This window comes from Cotesia glomerata, linkage group LG3, assembly GCF_020080835.1.
Source record: "Cotesia glomerata isolate CgM1 linkage group LG3, MPM_Cglom_v2.3, whole genome shotgun sequence".
NCBI classification, from domain to species: Eukaryota; Metazoa; Arthropoda; class Insecta; order Hymenoptera; family Braconidae; genus Cotesia; species Cotesia glomerata.
This window is the reverse complement of record NC_058160.1, coordinates 28,883,472-28,905,168: the sequence shown is the minus strand read 5'-3', so window position 1 is coordinate 28,905,168 and position 21,697 is coordinate 28,883,472. Positions and strand designations below refer to the sequence as shown.

Sequence of the window (21,697 nt, the reverse complement as noted above, 5' to 3'; positions counted from 1 at the left end):
TTTGTTATCAATACACCTTTTATTGTTGTTGAAAATAATCACATCGTAAGCTCTTATTACAAATTATTCATCATTATGTGAAAAATATAGCAAAAATCAGCTGGTTTTGAATAGAGTTTAAAATGCTGTACACCGATGCACTTACACTAGCCAAAGAACAATCATTAAATAACGATAGATCTATTAGTAAACTAAACACTTAAGATATTAACTTTATAATAAATAACTATGACAAATAACATTACTGAATTAATCAAATAATTAAATTTTTATGAACTTTTCTGTTCATTTTTTGACCTAAGCATATATTTGAGTATAAAATAATATTTTTAATAGTCATGCAGAAAAATAATCTAAGAAATTAAATTTTTAATATACTTTTGATAAGATATATCAATAAAATTTTTTGAAAATTGAAGAACTCTGCTTTAACAATACTACCATTACAAATATAAAAATTTTTTAAAAATAACATTTAACATTAAATAGTATGTTTTTGGTAAAATAATAAAAATCATTTTGACATCGTAATAACAAAACATAAAATTGCAATAAAATTACTTATTCGTCTACTGAATTTTCTCGTAAATAAAGTACTCCATGTGGCACAATTTCAGTATGGTCACCTATTATTTGTGATGCTGGTAACATATCGTTATAGAATCGCCAAATTCCTGACAATCTTCGACAATATGCAATATAATGATTCACATTATGACCAATAACTCCACACAAACTGAAATAGAAATTAATATCAATATAAACATTTTTGTATTTTTACAAAAAATATAATAAAATTATACTTACCGATACCGTAGGACTTTAGTTTGACTTTCTTTGATATTTAAAATAATGGGAAAATTTCTTAGTTTACATGATAAGCCTTTAATATCGTTACGCAACCGTATGTCTAGCTCAATATAAATATACATGTTGAGTTTTTGTTCACAAGTTTGTATACTTTTACAAACCGGACAAAGCTTTTTAAAAGAACCGCGAAATATCAACGCAGACTGCAAATCCTGAATTCCATTTTTCAGTAGAACATGATAATCTACACCTATTGCTGGTTTACTCAATTGAAAATTACACTGTTGTGATTCACATAGAAAATTTTCGAATAAACTAGGCTCGTCTTGAAACAAATTATTCCATAATCTAGTCACATTGTCATTACAGTCAATTACACGTGATATGACAAGAGCTTTACTTTTTTTTTTGTCAGATGTGGATGTCCACTGCATTTTTTGCCTTGGTTCTATTTCCTTATAAAATTTATACAAAATAGAAAATCGTTCATTGTATATTTTCGGGTTCTTCGTAACGCCATTTTTCATTAAATTTAAAGCAAGTTTAAAACTCAAATTTTCGGATCCATTTGCATATTCTCTGAAGCTTTCATTTTCCAGTACTCCATTAAAAAGTAATTGAATTATAGAATCGAATGGACATGTGTCTTGAATTAAAAATGCATATTTTTATAAACAATTGGTCCACTTTTATTTCCATTTATTAATAAGTAAGTTTCTTTACGAATTCCTTTTTTTTTAATAGCTGAAGCATTTTCTTTGTTATTTTCAGACTTAATCATATTATTTACCAATTTTAATTCAGGACAGTCTTGGAAATATTTACCTTCTTTTTTGATTTTTCGACTAATTTTTTCAAGAGCGACATCTAATGTATTATCTTCATAAATTTTATCACTTAATGGAGTATTAGCTGTTGCATCATAATCGTGGTCATTATTTATAGATTTCATCAGAATGTCGTTATCACTAATGTCCATACTTGTAATAGATTTTTTCTCACTAGCCATATCATCTTCAAAATTTTCGTCTAAACCACGTTGATCAGGAAAATTTACATCGTTTTCATAATTCATCCACTCTTTATTAGCATGTTTCGGATCATTTCCTAATCCTCGCCAATTTTCGTTCTGTAAAATGTCCTGAAACGTATCATTATTGTTTAATTTCTCTTCAGACTTTTTATCATGGCAATTTAAATTTTCAACTGATATTGATGATTTATTAAGATTATCATCAACAAATTTTGTAATTTTATTTTGAAGTACAACGACCCCGCCTAAAAGATTTTTGAGATGAGCCTTTACGAAAATATCTACACGTGCTGGTAAAGTGATTTGTTTATTCAACATAACCTTCAAGTCCTTGAAATCCTCTTCGATATATGAAGACGTTGGGCGTAACTTTTTATTTGGGACACAAACTTTGGTCCATAAAGGGAATTCTTTGGCTATATGTATCAATGGTTCTTTAAATAATGGAACATAAAAACAATTTAATATGGTACCAATATTTTGAATGTTGTCTGAATGCGAAGCAAGATTATCTGCCCATAATTTAATAGTAACATTATTGTCACATGGGCTTTCAAAACAAGTATCATTTAAGATGTCACTTTTATCCGTACTAAAATCCATAGTTTTTATTTTTTCTTCCATGTCATCTATTAAAATTTTAGTTTTTCTGTTGCTGATAAGATTTTCCAACTCAACTCGAGCATCTAGAGGAGTAATAAATTTATTATTATAACAAATCATGGAATCTTCGTACTCAGTATTGCAAATGATTAATGTTAATATCAAAATCTTTTCTAGATCTTTCCACTGATCACATTCAATGAGTAGTGCAATACAGTACAAGTAAAATGACTTAACATTTTTATGGATTACTGACTTCCAACACTTCCAATTACTAGCTGCATGAATAAAATGAGCCGTGTCCAAGCGAATATATGTGTTTGGCTGGGTTGTAGTGACACATTTAACGTTGTTAAAACATAATTCTATGTAATCAGATAATGATCGACTATTAAATGCTAAAGATACGGCATTAAGAAGAGCTCGTGAACCGTCACACACAACTTCATGAGGATAGTGTGGGGTCGTGTTATTGGATACTTCCCGCACCCATTTTCTTAACCAAAGTGTGATGGTATCGGCATCGTGAGCTTCTGACAGCATTTGAAACACTGATAAGGAAGTACCATCAAAATTTATTACTATTGAATATAAGAAAATTGCGCTTGTACGTCCGTTGATGAGATCAGTGAATTTCTTGACAACTCCTCCAGTTGCGTCAATACAAATTCTTGAACATTTTCTATGCAAACGATAATACTCTCTAAAACAATGAATTTGGGATGGAGTAGCATAAAATACCCAAAACGGTTTCAAACATACGGTTATCACAGAGCTTTGATAAATTGGTGTTTCATTGATAGACAGTAGCGCATTTACAAGATTTTTTCTATCTTCTGGACGTACATCAAAATTATCTTCGATACTCTCTTTTTTCAATTGGTATAAGACATTGGCTCTACTCATAACCGGACATTGAGTATCACCTGGCTGAAGAAGTTTTTGAGCAGCATCAAGATTACTTCCTTTCACACCTTTTTCCTTCACTTCTTTCTTCATTTCGTCTCTTCTTTTTCCTTGAAGGGGTCGTTTACAGTCTTCATGTTTCTCGAATCTTGTATCTCGGCAGTTGATTTTAATTATGACATCACCATAGTCCCCTGGATTTTCTTCTACATATCCAAATAAAAAATTTTTACATGTTTTGGCTTTACAACGTCCGAAGATTGTTACATAATAATTTCCATATTCCTGAATTGTAGCTTTTTTAAAAACAAAGGCACATTTTAGTCGATATTGTTTCCAGAACTCTAATGCTAATACATCTGTCCACACTTTAGGCTGCAATCCAAGAGTATTAGGTTTATTTTCCACGATAGGAGCTATTTTACTTATTGAATTCCATAAATGTCTAGAAAATTTCACGTCAAAAGTATCATGATTCTTTTGTTGCTTAGAATATACATAATTAAAGTAATCTGGATCACGTTTTTCATCATCTTCTTCATCTTCATCATCATCCCAGTCATCATCGTCATAATCCGTGTTTTTATTGTTAGTTGAATGAAAATATTCACATTGTTCGCGTGCTTTGGTTAGAATCTCTCTTCGATTTTCTTTAACATTCGTCCTAATACATTGAACGTTCCATTTACCTACAAATTCAGGTTCTTTTGACATAATGTGCCATATGTCTGATGACCAGTCCGGCAATTGGTCAGACGCAAAATAACTGATGTACCTAAGTAACACATTAACTGCATCTTCAACTGATACTCTTGATTTTGGAGGCATAATGATTTAAAAAAAGAATTACCTGAAAAAATGATATAGCCAATAAAATAATTTCGATACTTTATTCTAGTAAACTTACTTTAATTATTCTTTTATTTAAATGATACTTCGTTAAATTTATAGGTTTTTTTTTAAATATTTTGAAGAATTATAATTTTCTTAACATTAATCAAAATCAGATAATTTTGTCTTTTTAAGTTCCTCGAATTTCTCTAAAAATACGTTTCACACTGATTTTCATTTGTTTCAATATAATAATAATAATAATAATAATGCCTACAATGATAATACCAATAATATAAAGTTAAAAAAAAAATTAATATCGTCCATACCCATAAATAAATAACGCTATAGGTGAAAAAATTTGCCAATATAAATAACAGATAAATATTATTATTTATGTTTAGCATAAATATTGTGATTAAAATAACGAATTTAATTAATTATTTTGACTCATAAGAACGTAATCAAAAGATTATCTACTTTATCGATTAATAATAAAACAATCATAATAATCGTATACTGAAAAGATGATAACTAGCTAACCAGTGCCATAAATATAGTTTTATTATTTTATTGAAAATGAGTTTCTTGTTTTTACTTAGATTTCTACTAAGGCGTGAATTTAATTTTTTTAATTATTGTTTATTTATATCAATTTTTTGGTGAAGATTTCAATAGTTTGTTGATTTTACAAGTTTATTCCTTTATTTTATAAGTTTGTTAATTTTATAAGTTTGTTCATTAAATTTTTGATAATTGATCCTGCCATAGCAATATTATTTTTTTTTAATTTATTTCAAAAGTACTCAAAATTATTAAATATGAATTTTGATTAAAAATACTGACAAATTACTAAGCCCAAGTTCTTTAATCCCTGATTCGTAATTCTGTGTAGTCATTTTCTCACTGCAGATTGCTGATAATTAATAATTAAGTATCATAATAATTGGGACAAGAGAGCAATAAAAACAATTCCAATAATAATTACCTTGCATTGTAGTAATACATTTATGATTTATAACAAGATGAGACATGACTTTCTCTAATAAGTCTTTCAACTTGAATCAAGCATTAGGGCACGGACGACTATAAGGACGGAATTCGCATGCATCTTCGTAGTCCAGCTTCTCTATATATACCATAAACATTGTACATCCTGGTGTTTAATATTTGCACGGAAAAATGACGTCATTCACAACTTTCTCTATCAAAAGGTCCAAATATTATCTAAACAAATAAAGAAATTGAATTATTACGAGAAGTTTATCATCGTTTGTTTTTAATTCTTACGCTTAATTATTAATAATTACCTCTGACAACTAATGATAGTACCACCTACTAATACTGACCTTATGGATCTCGATAAGTATGACAGCAAGTCAATTTGACAGACCTAGCGAACAGGCTCGCTAGGTCTGTCAAGCTGTTGGAGGCAGATAATGTGGCTGCAGAAGTACTCGCAACTTCTCTGCCAATTTTTTCACTGTATACATTTATCTGCGACATCTTTTTGTTGGTTTGATGAATGATTTGTCAGACCTGTTTTTGTTCCTTAATTTATAACTATTGAGTTTTTTTTTGGATTCACTGACTTAGGGTTTCAAATCTAAAATAATCAGTACACTTCATTAATACAATAATTCTGATATTAATATTAACATTTAATTATAAAATTAAATATTTGTTAAACTTATAAGACCAATGATTAAACGATATCTAGCTTCGATGTATATTATTTTTTACTCATTTATTTAAATAAAATAACTAAATTATATCACAATCAGTAGATATTTGACAATGTCTTGAATTTTTGTAACAAATTAGTTAGATGAAGAAATTGATATTGAAACTAACAGGCATATGACAACTTTAAAATTTTTTTTTGTCATCAACTGAGTAATTATAACCGAAATTTTGTGAAAAATTCCGCCCGTAAAAATTAAAAAATACTACAAGTATAAATTTAAAAAGGATATTTCCTGAGTACAAATTAATTGTTTACATAATATTTTTAAAAAATGGTTAGATGTCTACTGATTTCAAATATAAATAAAAAAAAATATTTTTAAAAGTTGCATAATTTTTTTTTACTTTGTGCTGGTGGAATTTTCATGAAACTGAAATTAACCAGTATCTGATAATTTTTCAATATTTTTATAAGGTTTGCTTTACTAAAAAGGTCCCACTCAAAATTTTAGTTACACACAATCTACACAAGTAAGTAATATGAATTGTAACTTACAATTAATTAAAACTGGCCAAGCAATTTTAAGTAAAAAATTGTGGAAGCACGTGGTCCCAAAATTACCAAAGAAATATGTAGAAATATGTCATAGTTGCTTCACGAAATTCATTTTGGATTAAATCACTGAAGAGTTTCATTAAAAAAAAATTTAATGAAATACATTCCATTGTCTAAAAAAAATAATAATATATTTTTCATTAAAATTGCGAAAGTAAATAAAAAAGAGTATTATGCTACAATATTATTATATCAATATTATCAACATTTCATACGAACTTTCTCAGAAGAAACGATGAATGTTTGTTTATTAACTGTGTTAATTACTTTTAGTGAAATGAAACAATAAATTTTTTAAATAATACTAATGTATAAATTGGAGTATTTTGTTTATTATCTCTCCATACTCCATACATATATCCACGTCATGGTTAAAATCTCGAGAAACTATTAATTAATATGAATTTTCATGAAAGCGATAATCAACAGACAAAAAATTTAAAAATTTGCCTTGATGAATTAAATGTGTAGTTTTGTAAAAGGCTAAATAACTAGCTAATTAGCGAGTCAAATATCTGGTTAAATAACTGCTGCTACTTTATACACATATCCAAGCAAATGAACCAGGTAATTAACTGGCTACAATAGTAATAATAATGAAAAAAAAAAAAAAAAAAAAAAAAAAAAATGGTAATTTTTCATGATACTGAAGTTGGTGGAAGACATCTAGCAATTTTTAATATTTTTACAATAAATTAAAATCATTGTGAAAAAATTTAGTAAAAAAACTCACATGTAGAAATTAAAAAAAATGAAAAGTGAAAATTTTTTAAAATATTTTTTTCATTGTAGGTAGTTAATTTTTTATGAAATTTTTGAAATTGTCAGATGTCCGCTGATTTTCAGTATCATAATTTTTCATCACTACACGTACTGTTTATTACTCAACAACCACTAGTGCTAAATATAAAAATTTTATTATATATGTTATATTTATACAAGAAATCAAAATATGCAGTTAACATAAGTGATATTTTTTATTAGTAAAAAAAAATATAGTTAATAAATAAATAAATAAATAAACAAATAATAAATATTAATTTCATTCTAAGTTCTGTAAAAAATAAAGGAATAATTTATATTTTATTATTCATTAACTTATTTCCATAACTAATATGAAAATACTTATTTAATTTATAAATAAGAAAATTACTATAATATTTACAATCAAAACGGCATGTTTGCAAAACACTTCCACGTGCCGATATGAAGAGGAGAAAAAAGATAGGTTAAGGGTCCACGGAATGTAAACAATAAATAGGTATATAAATATTTTATTATTTATTTCGATTCAAAGAAATAAGCACTCATTAATATTTAAATCAGTGATAAACTGTGATACGAGGATTATCATTCACCCTGAATTATTTAAGAGTGATGAACATCTCATTAGTTTTGACACGCTGAAGTATCTTCGATGGACACAATAAAAGTTAATTAATTTTTACGTTTAAAAATTCTAATAATAAATCACTTTTAAAAAAATTTTAACAATTCAAAGTATCTCAAAAATTTTTAAAATGTTACATTTTTTTTTACAATTTATCATGCAAAATTTAATGAATTGATTTGTAGGAAATGTTTTATTTACAGGCGTCGTTAGGACTCTACCTAATATATTAATCATTATTATTATTTAGATATACCTTATATATTAATCATTACAAATTAGACGGACGTACTTAATGCTTGAAAATGTCTATTTTGATTATTTTCCTAAAAGTGGTCAGTAACAATATGATTTTAGTTAATTTTAAATCTGGTAAATATATTTATAAAAAAATAACCACGTGGTAACTATAACCTACGAAGCGTATCATTTAATCAAAAGTAAAAGAAATAATTTATACTAAAAAAAAACACGTATCACTTTAATCGTAATAAGTAAAACTTTTTTACATTAAGTATTTAAATTTGAGAAAATATACCTTTATTGATATTTTGCTTTTTAATTATTATCTAGCTATCAAACGATTTTCTAAGAATTTTTTCAAGGTTTCTAATTAGTAATAACTTTTCCTCCTGGTACTAATAGTTAAGTTGGTGTTTAATAATTTTGACTACTTATTGTTTGAAATAACGTAGTTTTACAACTACGTACGAAAATTTAAATGAATGACCTGTTTCAATCATTGGCGTAGTTATACTCTGCCTATTGTGTTTAATATAAATATTAATTAATGTTTATAATTCAAATATATGACCAATATATTTCAAAGTTTTGATTATAGTAATTTAAATAGCTACAATATTTACATATTTAGCTAAGTTTAGAACTGGAAAATCAGTTATTCTATATAAAGTAAAAACAACCACGTGGCTGCCATAACCTATGCGGCTTCGTATCTAATTATTTATAATTAAATAATTTCAGTGTGAAATCCTTGGTCATTAATTACATTATAATGAATAAAATATTTCTGCATAAATTATCTTTTATTGAAGAATTGTATATTCTTTGATATTTTTATTTTTTCTATTATTATCTATGAGTGTGAATCTACCAGACATTGATGAAATTTTTAATAACAAATGAATACATAATTAATGAAAAAAACCTTAATTTAAAAAAATGCTCAGATAGATTTTTTAATTTTCTGAATGCGCATTTTTTGTTTTTTCAATTTAATAATATGTTACATATTTTTGTTAATTATGAAAATTAATTAAGGTCGTCTGCTAGATTTACACTCATTATTATTTATTGTCTTAGATTGACGATAAATTAATTTTAATAATGTTTGAAAATCTAATTCTTTTGAGACACTCAACAAAAAGAAAAAAAGATTTAAAACATAAAACGATGTCGGGATTGATGTCGCTAAGGATAACATAAAGGAAAAATTAAAAAAATAATAACTGGAGAAAACAAAAACTCTTGTACTAAACGATTGTACTAAACTCTTCAAATTTAATAACTCTTAACGACACAGTATTTGAACATCAACTATTTTTTTATACCAATGGATTTAATTTTGACATCACGGATAATATAAAAAGTAAATAATGTTATTATTTAATTATAAACTAATGTATAATTTTGCCATTCGGCTATTGCCTTGGCATTAAAATTGAATAAATAAATAAATAAAATAAATATGTTTATAATTTAACATATAAATACTACTTTTCTTTTTTTTTTTTAGATGTAAATACTATTTTTATTATAAAAAGAACGCATATTCATATCAATATAGTGTATGATAAATTCAGTTATTGATAATAAATTTTCAAAGAAACATTATTATAAAAAAATAATATTTTATCAATAGATTCAATTATTTTTTTTTACTGATTGACTCTAAAACAATAAGGACAGGTTTTTCAATCCGGGATAAAAATAAAATTATTATTGCCAGTATATTTATATATCTGACATATATATATAGGTATATTTTAGCATCGGATAAAATTTTTATCCCTGTTTGAAAAATTGGCCCTAAATGATATATAATGTTTTAGACAATTAATCAAGACGTTTGTTGCTCAAAGATTAGCGAAGTCATTAATAGCAATTCGTACTCATAAACTAACATTTTTATTTAAAGAAACATTTTATTAATTTTTTAGTAATTGCAAATTTAATTTGTCTATTAGAATTGGAGATTTCTAATTTTTTTTCAATCTAAAAATATTTATAATTTAAAAATCATAATAAAAAGTATATCAGGGATTAAAATAAAATCATACGTGTATGTTATTGAAAAAATTTCAAAAAAGTAAGTTATTGTTTGAAAAGCTATAGTAAATTATAATGTTCTCGTATTATTTTCAGCATAACACTTTAGAAGCAGTATTACAAAAAGGCGAAAAATTGGATGATTTGGTTCAAAAATCAGAACATCTGAGCATTCAGTCCAAAACTTTTTTCTTAGTAGCGATCGAATAGCTTTCAGTTATTCGATTTACTAATAGTTTATTTAGATGCACTGAACTTTTTATAAACAGTAGATAATTCTTTATTTTTTATCATCGTGAGGTATTAGTAAAAAAAATTATTTTGATAGTATTAATTGAATTGGAATTCGCTACCGGCTAAAATTACATTAATTGACAATTTCGAACAATTTCAACAAGCTTGCTATGACTTCTTCTTACAATCTATGTAAATACTATTATTCCTATGTTAATATGTTACTACTTTAAAAATTAATATGTCCTTACTTTTTTAATTAATATTAAATATTCAAACTGTATTAAAAACACTGTATCAAATGTATACATGTAAATGATTAACTCTATGTATTGTTGATGGTCCTGAAGGAGCTTAGAACTCTAGGATCAAATAAATTTTTCTATCTATCTATCTATCTATCTATCTATCTATCTATAAAGATCTATTATTTATATATTTAAGTATGTTTATAAATTGAAAAACATTTTTGTATTTGTAGGTGGCAATTTTATCTTACTTATAATTTTTTGAAGACATACTTTACATCATAATGACTAACTTAAAATGTAAGATTATAGAGAGGTGAATTTAATGAAAAAAAAATATTTATTCTCTCGAATGATTTAATGAATTTTACAATGAATTACGTCGATCACCGTTTTCTTTATGAACGAAGATTTAAGAAGATCCAGATCTTCACCAACATCTACCTACGAAGATTTAAATGAATTAAAAATATTGTTTTATCAGTTCCTCTATTTTTACTCAATTACATAAGATGTAATCACAGAACTCCGTTGAAAAGGAGAAAAAATATTGTATATCAATAATTACGAACATTTTTATCAGAATTTAAAATATGAAATTTAAAGAAGACATCAAATTCCATTTAGGCTGCCGAATGATATTTATTATTATTATTATTATTATTAATGATGATGATGATGATTTTGTTGTTGTTGCTGTTATTGTTGTGTTGTCTCTTTGAATCGAATTCAAATAGGCCGCGCATAATTTATGAGAACTATGCGCATTGATACTGCGCATGCGCAATAACATTTAATTAAGATTTATAAAAAAAAGTTAATTATTAAATTACAGGATAATGAAAGCCGAACAGTTGTTTATTTTGAACGAACAGTTATTGAATAGTTCTAAACTATTAGAAAAAAAAAAAAAACATCAAAATATCTATAGTTTGTGCTAACTTGAGGGTCAATTTTTTTATAATTAAAAAAAAAAAACGAACAAAAAAATTTTTGATAGAACAATGAAGAACAATTAACGAACAGTTGATAGAGCCAAAAAAGTGCAAAAATTAATTTCCCCCGCCAACTTAAGAGAGCCCTAACTTTAGTATTATAATTTATTAAGTACAATTTTCATAAAGATACAATTTTGCCGCAATCTAGAGCAGCAGCCAATGAGAGCTCGCCGCGATCTTCTTGAATCGCGACACTTTCATGAGTACTCACTGAATTAATAAAGTACGTAAGAGAAAGAGGGGGCGAGATAGAGACAAAAAAAGGTATTTAACCGGAAATGGCGGAGCGTGATTGATTTAATAAAATAAAATCAGCGATGAGGTGTGTGTGTTATCGCAATTACCCGGGCACTCTCAAAGTTGCGTGATAATGTCATCGAGCACATGGAGGAGATTATTGATCATCCATTGCAACAATGATAATGTTATTATATTATTAAATAGTGTAATCTGGGAAAAATGATACTAAGAGTGCCGCAATTTATATTGTCGCGCTGACAGTGCGTTGGTCGTTGCTAACAGTAATACAGACTAAGATTTTTATATACTCATTATCTGGAGATGCTGATCATCAAGACAAGCTGTGATCTGTGATGTGTGATGATTGTCTATGAACACGTAGTACATAAGGGTGGAAATTTATTTCCCAGGAGGAAACATAAATAGCCGTTTGGTTGGATTGAGACTCCAGAGAAAGAAGATTGTTGTGGATCCTCGTGGGGGTTTTGAGACAGCGCCATGGATATAACTCTTTTTTTCTTGGTTTAGTTTAACGACCGCCCCCGTGTCCATGCAGCGAAAGTGATGAGAGAGTGATTGTGCGACGAGGTTCGAGGAACTCGACAAAAGTTGTTAAATAAAGTGAGATTTATTGCTAGTGCCTAGTTTTATCATCTATTAAAAATTATAAATATTATTATTATTATTATTATTATTATAGATAGTAAAATTATTAATAGATATTGATAATAACTTGACATCTTAGCAACTAACATCCTACACCATAAATTCACATTTAAAATGTAATAATAATATCAATATTAATAATGGTAGACAATAAATAAATAAATGATAAAATATTAAATAAAAATTATGAAAATTTAAGCAGCAGATATTTAATAAATTTTAGAATTTTTTAAAGAAATAAATTAGTGCAAAAAAAAAATTATAAAAAAAAATTGACATGTAGAAATTAAAAAAAATTAAAAATGCAATTTTTTGGAAGAAATTTTTTTGTTAAATAAAATTAAAAAATTGTGAAGTGACTGCTAACTTTAATGTCGTATAAAAATTAGAGCGTAGAGTGTTGACAATAAATAACTAAACGTCAAGATGGATGAATGTATGTTGAATGATTTGTTGGAGTGCTCCGTCTGTCTGGAGAGGTTGGACACCTCGAGCAAAGTTCTGCCATGTCAGCACACCTTTTGTAAAAAATGTCTCGAGGAAATAGTCAGCACTCATCGAGAACTGAGATGTCCGGAGTGTCGTGTTCTGGTGGAGGCAAAAGTAGACGATTTACCGCCAAATGTTCTGCTGATGAGGATACTGGAGGGAATGAGAAACGCGACTCCAAAAAGTGGAAAACCGTATTCTAGAATTACTCCAGGACCGCAGAGACTTTTTGGCGGTCATCAGGTGACACCGACGCCTGCTGCTGTCACTACGACCATGGCACCAGTTGTACTCGCAGCTGATCCCGCTAGACATGCTAACGCCTCGGCTAAGCAGGTGCATCTTCACAACCAACCCTACGGAAGGGCTATTTATGATTACATCTCCAAAGTCCCTGGGTAATTTAAATTTTAAATATACTTTCATGTTTATTTTTAGTATTGGGTGTAAGGTTTATGAAAATGAAGTTAGTCGAGATTAAAAAGCTTTTAGAAATTTTTTATTGAAAAAATTTCAGTTAAAAAATTAAAAAAAAAAATTCACATGTAAAAAACTTGAAAAACTATAAGTGCAATTTTTTAGAAATATCTTTTGAGTTGTAATTTAATTAATAAAAAAAAAAACAAAAATTTTTAGACGCCTGCTAACTTCAGTGTCATTAAGGTTTATGTTTTTACTGATTTAAAAAATATTTTTTTTCAGGGATTTGAGCTTTAAAAAGGGAGATATTGTGATTTTAAGAAAGAAAATTGATAATAATTGGTACTTTGGCGAGTGTGGAAATAATCATGGTGTCTTTCCGCTTTCTTATGTCCAGGTAATGACCTCTTATAATTATATTTATGTTATTTGAGTCGTTTTATTTTTAAGGTATAAATAATTGGTTTTATTTATTATTTATCAGGTGATGACTCCTCTGCCTCCACATGTTCCACAGTGTAAAGCCTTGTACGATTTTAGAATGACTAATGACGAAGAGGATGGATGTCTTACATTCAACAAAGTAAGTTTAATATTTTTATTTTTATTTTTTTATAGTTAATAAAACCATTGATCCGGTGAGGTATAATTGTAATTTCCTTTTTCAATTACTTTATGTCTTATTAGGCAATTTCCTGATCTTTGTTTCTTTTTTTATATGGTATTGTTGGACAAATAGCTACTGAGTACGACAATACATACTTATGTCATCATTTTAAAAGCAAGAATGGAAATTTTTTGTTTTATTAATACGGAAAACTGGTGACTTTAATAAACATTTGAGAGCATTAAAAATAACCAATCGCTGCTTTTTTTTTTTTTTATTTTTATCTTCACAAGTCACTCTTAAATATAAAGTTCAGGAAATGATATAAATAATTATTTATTTTTTTCTTTTAGAATTAAATATTTAATAATTAAAAACTAGCAACTTTGAGTGCCGTGACTTGTGAACTATAAATAAATAAAATTTTGCTTTATTGAATAATGATTTTTGTTAAATTGCACTGTACTTTCTTAAATATTGACGTTTTTAAAGATATAAGCTCATACCGATGTAACACTCGTCAAGAGCTTTCATTTGAGTACCCACATGCATTTTGATATATTTTTCATATATATATATATATATATATATATATATATATATAAATATATAAATATATGAGAAAATTGATGTGGGTACTCAAATGAACGGTCTCGATGAGTGTAATGTCTAGGTGAGCTTATATCTTTAAAAATGTCAATATTTAACAAGATATTTGTTAAATTTCATTGAACTATCTTAACTATTGACTTTTTTAAAGATATAAGCTCATCCCGATGTTATACTCATCAAGAGCTTTCATTTGAGTACCCACATGCATTTTGATATATTTTTCATATATACATATATATAAATATATCAAATATATGAAAAAATGATGTAGGTACTCAAATGAAAGGTCTCAATGAGTGTAATGGCAGGGTGAGCTTATATCTTTAAAAATGTCAATAGTTCACAAGATACAATGTCATTTCTTAATTATTGACATTTTTTAAGATATAAACTTATTTCGATGTTATACTCATCGAGACCTTTCATTTAAGTACCCACATGGCATTTTCATATATATTTCATATATTCATATATACAAATACATATATATAATATATGTAAATATATGAAAAATTGATGTGGGTACCCAAATGAAAGGTCTTGATGAGCGTGACATCAAGATGAGCTTATATCTTTAAAAATATCAATAATTCTCAAGATACAAGGTCATTTCTTAAATATGTATCTAGAGATAGAGCATTTTCAAATGCAGTCTAAATACTTATCATCATAAATTAACTATCTTATAAAAATTTCTTTTATTCTCTTAATAATACAGATTATTTTTATTAAAGGGTGAAGTGATAAGTGTTATAAGAAGAGTGGACGAGAATTGGGCAGAAGGAAAATTACTTGACCGTATTGGAATATTTCCATTGGCATTTGTCGAATTGAACAGCGTGGCTCGTGCTCTGATGAAATTATCGACCAACGTCCAACCCGGACCATCAAGAGTAGCGCCTCCGACTCCAACAAACGAAGAGACAACACCATTGATCCCAACAGACCATACCAGAAATGTTCAGACGACCAGTAGTCAGCCTCAGCGACCACAAACAGCTCCAGCAGCAGTACTGCCCGTCTCAGACTCAAGTTCCACAGTTTCTTCGGGTGGCAGCTCGACAACCACCACTCCAAACACACCAAACAGTTCAACGACCTCTAGCAGCTCCAGCACGGCGCCAAGCAGTCCCAGCAGTCCAGCGACTTCCCCACCAGCAGTCGGAGGCAGACACAGCGCCAAGCGTCACAGTTTCACGGCAGTAAATGCCGGTCATCACCCACATCCTCATCACAGACACAGCGCCGAGATTCTCAGCCCACCAGCTGCAGAAGCAAATGTCAGCGGAAGCAGCAACAACGCTAGCAGTACCACTGAGCCCTTTTCAGCCTCGCAACCCACCTCAGGAACTCAAGAACACAATTTACGTCATCGCAGAAGCGGAAGTAGCGACCTTGTTCTCTCCCAGCCCTCTTCCAGCTTACCCGCTAATTCAACGACAAATCTGCCTGCTGCCTACGTCGCGCTCTACCCTTACAAGCCTCAGAAAGCTGACGAACTCGAGCTACGCAAGGGTGGGATCTACATGGTGACCGAACGCTGTCAGGATGGTTGGTTTAAAGGAACGTCGAATCGCACACAAAAATGCGGAGTTTTTCCGGGGAATTATGTGACACCTGCTAAATGCCAGCGAGGAATTTGCCGGGTCACTTTGACCACCACGCACCAAACTGCGACGCTGACTACTGCCCAAGCTTCTAATGATTCACGAATGACCATTAGCTATGCGAAGAACAAAGGCGCGACTGCACAGCCGTACAGTCCGCGGTCTCTTCCGCCTCCGGAGTTACCACCACGTGCTATTAGTCCCTCACCGGCTGTTTCTGCGTCTTGGCATGGCCAGGGACAAGCACAGGGACAAAGCCCTCCACGGCTTGCTGAGCAAGCTGCTGCTAATCCACTTGGTCGAAGTCACAGCGCTGTTATGACTCCAAATATCGGTTTGTTAATAATTTATTCTTGATAAGGGTATTTTGAGATAACTACCTACTTTTTTTAATATATTCAATAACCTTTTAATGTCATAGGAATTATTATTATTTTATTAGTTGAGGGGGAAATTTCATTGAAAGTTTTATAAAATAGTAGGAAATATCTTTGGAAAAGTTTTTCCTTTTTCTGTAATAATTTGAAATTTTAGGATTGTTTTTTTATTTTTAATGAAAGAATTATTAATTTTTTTTATTGAATAAAAATAAAAAATAGTTATTAATTAAAAAATCACAAGATTTAAAAATTAATATAATTTTTTTTTTTAGTTTTATCTAAAAAATAAATTTTGAAATTTTTATAAATTTCATAAATATTTTTTTTTTATTTTTACAAATAGAATTTTTGGTAATTATTTACAAGTGGGGTACACTTTATTTTTGGCCATATCTAGGTGAAAAATTAATATTTTTTAATTTTTTGATTCTGTTTGTTTTTACGGCGCATTTATGATAAAAAATGTGAAAAAAATAAAAATTTTGATAGTTTTTTTGCCTTCAAAAGTTGGAAAAAATTTTGGCTCATGTTTTTGGATAAAATTTCTATTTTATCTTTTTTTGATGTTTTTAATATATTTTTTTTTTTTTAAATAAATAAAAAAAAGAACAGTTGAAAAAAAAAAATGATATTAAAGTTAGCTGTCACTTGATTAATTTTCAATTTTATTTAACAAAAAAATTTGTTCGAAAAATTTTTTTTTAAAAAATTGCATTTTTAGTTTATTAAATTTTCTAAATTTCAATTTTTTTCTCATTTTTTTATCCAGTAATTTATTTATTAGGAAAATTCTTAAAATTATTAAATATCTGCTAAATTTTCATTAAAAAAAAAATTGAATATAACAATTTTCTAAAAAATTTATAAATTTTGTTGAAAATTGTTAAAATTGTGATAAAATTTTTTTTTTTTTAATTGCTTATTTTTTTTATGTATTTAAAAAAAAATATATATCAAAATCAAATAGAAATTTCGTTCAAAAAAATTAAAATTAAAATGGAAAAACCCCACCTGTAAATAATTACCATATCTTTTCATTTTATAATTAAAAATTAATCTTGAATTTTATTAAAGCTTCACCAGGTAAAACAATGCTGTCACCGCCTTCAAATGTAATTTCACCCGGGACTACCAGCTCTGACATGAACCGAAGCCCAAGCAATACTCTTCGGGTAACTGGTGGAGTAACACCTCCTCCAAATGTCTCAGTTGCCGCGGCTGTTGCTGCAGCTACTAGTGCTACCGCTTCCAAGTCTAGCGAAAAAGTAAAGGTTCTAAATCGTTCATTTTTAAAATAATAATTATTATATAAAAGTAATTTAATATTAGATTAAATTTCTAAATAATTATTTCAGCCAAAAGAGAAAAAAGAGAAAGGCGTGTCATTAATGCGTCGTTTAACAAACATTAAAAAATCAAAATCACCTCCGCCGGCAACGTACTCAATGGACAATCCTGTCTTTGAAGACGGGAATTTCGTGGCTTCCTCAGACGCCGTACACGTACGGTATGAATGACTTTCTTTATTACATTACTTTATATATAAAAAGTTTTATCGTATTAGTTTCACATGATTGCGCTTGTATTTAATGTTCCAACAAAATATGCAATATTCAGCACGTTGTGTCTAGAGTTTTGTTTGTTTGTTTTAATCACAACTAAGCATCATTATGATTATTATTATTATTATTTATTATTAAATGCCATGTTAGTAATTTAATACCACTAACGCCTAAACCGGATCTAATCATTGCATTATCGAATAACAAAAAGGTAAATATTTGTGACTTGTGACATGTATGAATATTGAAAAATTAGATCGGGATCATGCCCGAGCCAATTGTTAGAAATCGGAACGAATCAAGAAAGAACGAGTCCAAGCAATCAGCAGCGAATGTATCCAGGAACTGTTCAAGGTACATTAACAACATCACAAAGGGCTAAACCCAAGGAAAGGCCCTCACTGCCCATTACCTTTCTACCGAGGTTAGTTAATGCTCGCTGAATTAATATTTATTTATTTATTTATTTATTTGTAAAGAAACGCCCTCGGCAATTTACAACATGTTACATTTTCATGTGTAGAATGTTTAGTTAATGTTTTTATACAATTAATAGCATCTGTAAAAAGAAGATAGATTTAAGGGGAAACGTTATTGTGACGGTCGAAAAATAAGGTGATTTTCGGGAATTTTTTTGACAGGGAAAATAAAGGAATTTGGGAATCGGATTTTTTTTATTTTATTAAGGGTACATTAACGATTATTTCCCTAAATTTTTATTGAAAAATATTTAATTATTACAAAGTTATTAACAATTTCGTAGAGCATTAGAAAAAATTTCCTCTTCCATGTTCGCATCGATAACTCAAAAGCGAATCTGAAAATAAAAACCCACATTGCTCTTTAATCAGTAAGGATGAAGTTATCGTTGCACGTATGGAATTTTGAAAATTTTAATTTTCAAAAAAAGCGACTAATTGAAAATTTTCTCATTATTTTAAATAATACTGAAGTTAGCCGATGATACTAAAGTTAGCCGACGTTTTTAATGTTTTGATTTTTTTTTTTAATAATTTTATTAGAACAAAAAAATATTTTTAAAAAATTACGCTTACAATTTTTAAAGTTTTTTACAAATGAAAATTTTTTTTTATTTTTTTGTAATCATTTTTTCAATAAAAAAAAATTCTAAAAATTTTTAAATGTCGGCTAACTTAATTTTCATAGTTAGCCGTCAGCTGTCAATTAAAAAGGTTTTTTTAACAAATCAATTACAATAAAAAAATTCTTCTAAAAATTTTCACTTGTAATTTTTATTAATTTTCATGTGTGGAATTTTTTTTATAATAATTTAATTGTTATAAAATTCTAAAAAAATTTCTAATGTCTGTCAACTTCAGTGGCATTTATTTTTACTTTTTTTTTTTTTTTTACAACAAATTGTAACCCGGCTCAAAAAATCTTTAAAATCAAAATTTTAAAAATTGATAGCATTTTTAATATTGAATATAATATTGATAGTGATTTGTCTCTCTACCGCGACAGTATTTAACTTCAATCTGTTAAGTTGACACCAATTTAATAATTTGAATATTAAATTGATAAATAAATAAATAATTTATTTCTTTACTAATGATAATAATTAAATTGAATGCCTGCATGTAATGAGTTTGTGCTCTAATTGCACCTAAAAGCGCTTGTCTATGTAATTTTGTAAATAGAATTTAATTAGCCAACAAAACGACATGTATAATATTATTTTTGTTGTTTTTTTGACTTTGATTGAAGTTGAAATAAATTTTGATAGATCCGGAGAAGCCGGGGTTATTGCAGCGGGAAATCACCATCGCAAAAGCAACTCCCTGGACGCTGGAATGGGAAAGCAAAGCAAACAGCAACCGACGATGCGTGAACGGTAACTTTGAATCTTTGCCTTTACCTTTGACTTTGCATTGAGTTCTATTAGTACAGTAAATAATTAACTCTGGTTTATTTACTCCAGTTTCATTTACTTGTTTGTAATTTATTTATTTATTTATTTATTTATTTATTTGTTGTATTTTATTTTTGATACAGCGAACGAGTAAACAGATTCCGTTGCATCGTACCCTATCCACCGAACAGCGAATTCGAGCTAGAACTCAGGATCGGTGATATTATTTACGTACACAAGAAACGTGATGATGGTTGGTACAAAGGTACTCAGCAGCGTACTGGCCGCACTGGACTATTTCCAGCGAGCTTCGTCGAAGCTTTCTGAGATACAACGCAAGGTCGTCTTGTCTTAGAGACTTGCATTTGAATCAAGCCGTTCTAAGAAGAGACAACCTAAAAAATACATGTCGTTCATTTTTTTTATTTAATTTTATTTTTGTTTTTTTTTTTTTAATGATTTTTTTTTTATCACTAGTTCCCTTTTATTGCTAGTGAATAATTATTAGGAAGAATAAATGATAGCATCACAATTGACTGAGATACTGCCATGGCAAAAATAAAGTATAAAGTTTAACTAGTAAGCGAAACGAGAAACTAGATATTATTGACTCGTGTATGCTGAACTCGCGTGCAATGTATTATAACTGCCATCGGTGTAGTGAAAGTTTTTTTCCGGTTGTTTTTTATAGAAAAAAAAAGAAATTTCATTATTAGCTGTAACGCTAATAATAATAATTATAATTATTATTATTATTATAAAATAATTTTAAGCTGTTAGACGTTTACTCAGTAATTTTTTAATGTAATATTGTAGCTTAAAATTGCTGAGTTAGACAAAAAAATTAATTATAATAATATACCACGTAAAACGTTGGTTTTGGATGTTTAAAATAATATTTACCGATAAGACTAATTTCATTGAGACTTATAAATGCCATTTGTATAGTTAGAACTTTAGATAACTAAATAACTCGCTTATTTTATCATCACATTTCTTCTTACTCATATTTACGTAAAAATTGACTGAAATAATTTTATTGTTTTACATATCGCGTGCCTAATGCCAAAAGGGCGTATAATTTTTTTTTTGGTGCCAATTGTTTTGTAAATATGTTCTAAGGCTAAAAATGAATATAAAATTTCCAAAGCCAAAAGGGCGTATGTCTTAACGTATGTTATACGCCCTTTTGGCTTTAGAACACTGAAAATTTAGTGATCTAAAACCAAAAGGGCGTATAATTTTTAACTTCCCGTTAAGGCGTTTTTCATTCTATACATACATATTATGGATTTTAACTCCAATTTTACGCAACGGAATCGGTGGTTTGAATTTTTAGGCGAGTAGAGCATACCTACGCTCGCGCTAAAAGTATACAATTAAACAAAAATATATCTTTTATTGCAGCTATAGCGGGCAAGAAATTATTATAATAATCCGAAGTTAAAAAATACTAGAAAAAACTAATATAAAAAGACGGGAAGATTATTGGGGTATGATTCCTGCACCTTCTCTATGTACATCTTCTACATTTTCGTCTGAAAAAAAAGAAATTTATAAAAAATATGAACATTCTAGTACGCGAAAAAATTTTTAA

General features: G+C 28.3%; 2 protein-coding genes across 5 annotated transcripts; one reads left to right on the top strand and one right to left on the bottom strand.

Moving 5' to 3' along the window:
• Positions 1-1,463, bottom strand: LOC123261070. Its single transcript, XM_044722546.1, has 2 exons — positions 808-1,463; positions 1-736 (listed from the first exon to the last, which is right to left on the bottom strand). Exons 1-2 carry the CDS (start codon positions 1,335-1,337, stop codon positions 562-564), a joined length of 705 nt encoding a protein of 234 aa, XP_044578481.1. The 5' UTR covers positions 1,338-1,463; the 3' UTR covers positions 1-561.
• Positions 1,464-12,869: 11,406 nt separating this feature from the next.
• LOC123260660 (E3 ubiquitin-protein ligase SH3RF3) lies at positions 12,870-20,838 on the top strand. 4 transcript variants are annotated; one of them, XM_044721894.1, is made up of 9 exons: positions 12,870-13,437; positions 13,742-13,856; positions 13,944-14,042; positions 15,413-16,619; positions 17,740-17,930; positions 18,021-18,172; positions 18,484-18,651; positions 19,975-20,082; positions 20,244-20,838. In XM_044721894.1, exons 1-9 carry the CDS (start codon positions 12,977-12,979, stop codon positions 20,425-20,427), a joined length of 2,685 nt encoding a protein of 894 aa, XP_044577829.1. In that variant the 5' UTR covers positions 12,870-12,976; the 3' UTR covers positions 20,428-20,838. The 4 variants fall into 4 exon arrangements, with proteins under 4 accessions (XP_044577829.1, XP_044577830.1, XP_044577831.1 ...); XM_044721893.1 differs by having other exon boundaries at positions 12,871-13,437; positions 17,740-17,936; XM_044721895.1 differs by lacking the exon at positions 18,484-18,651 and having other exon boundaries at positions 17,740-17,936.
• Positions 20,839-21,697: the final 859 nt, after the last annotated feature.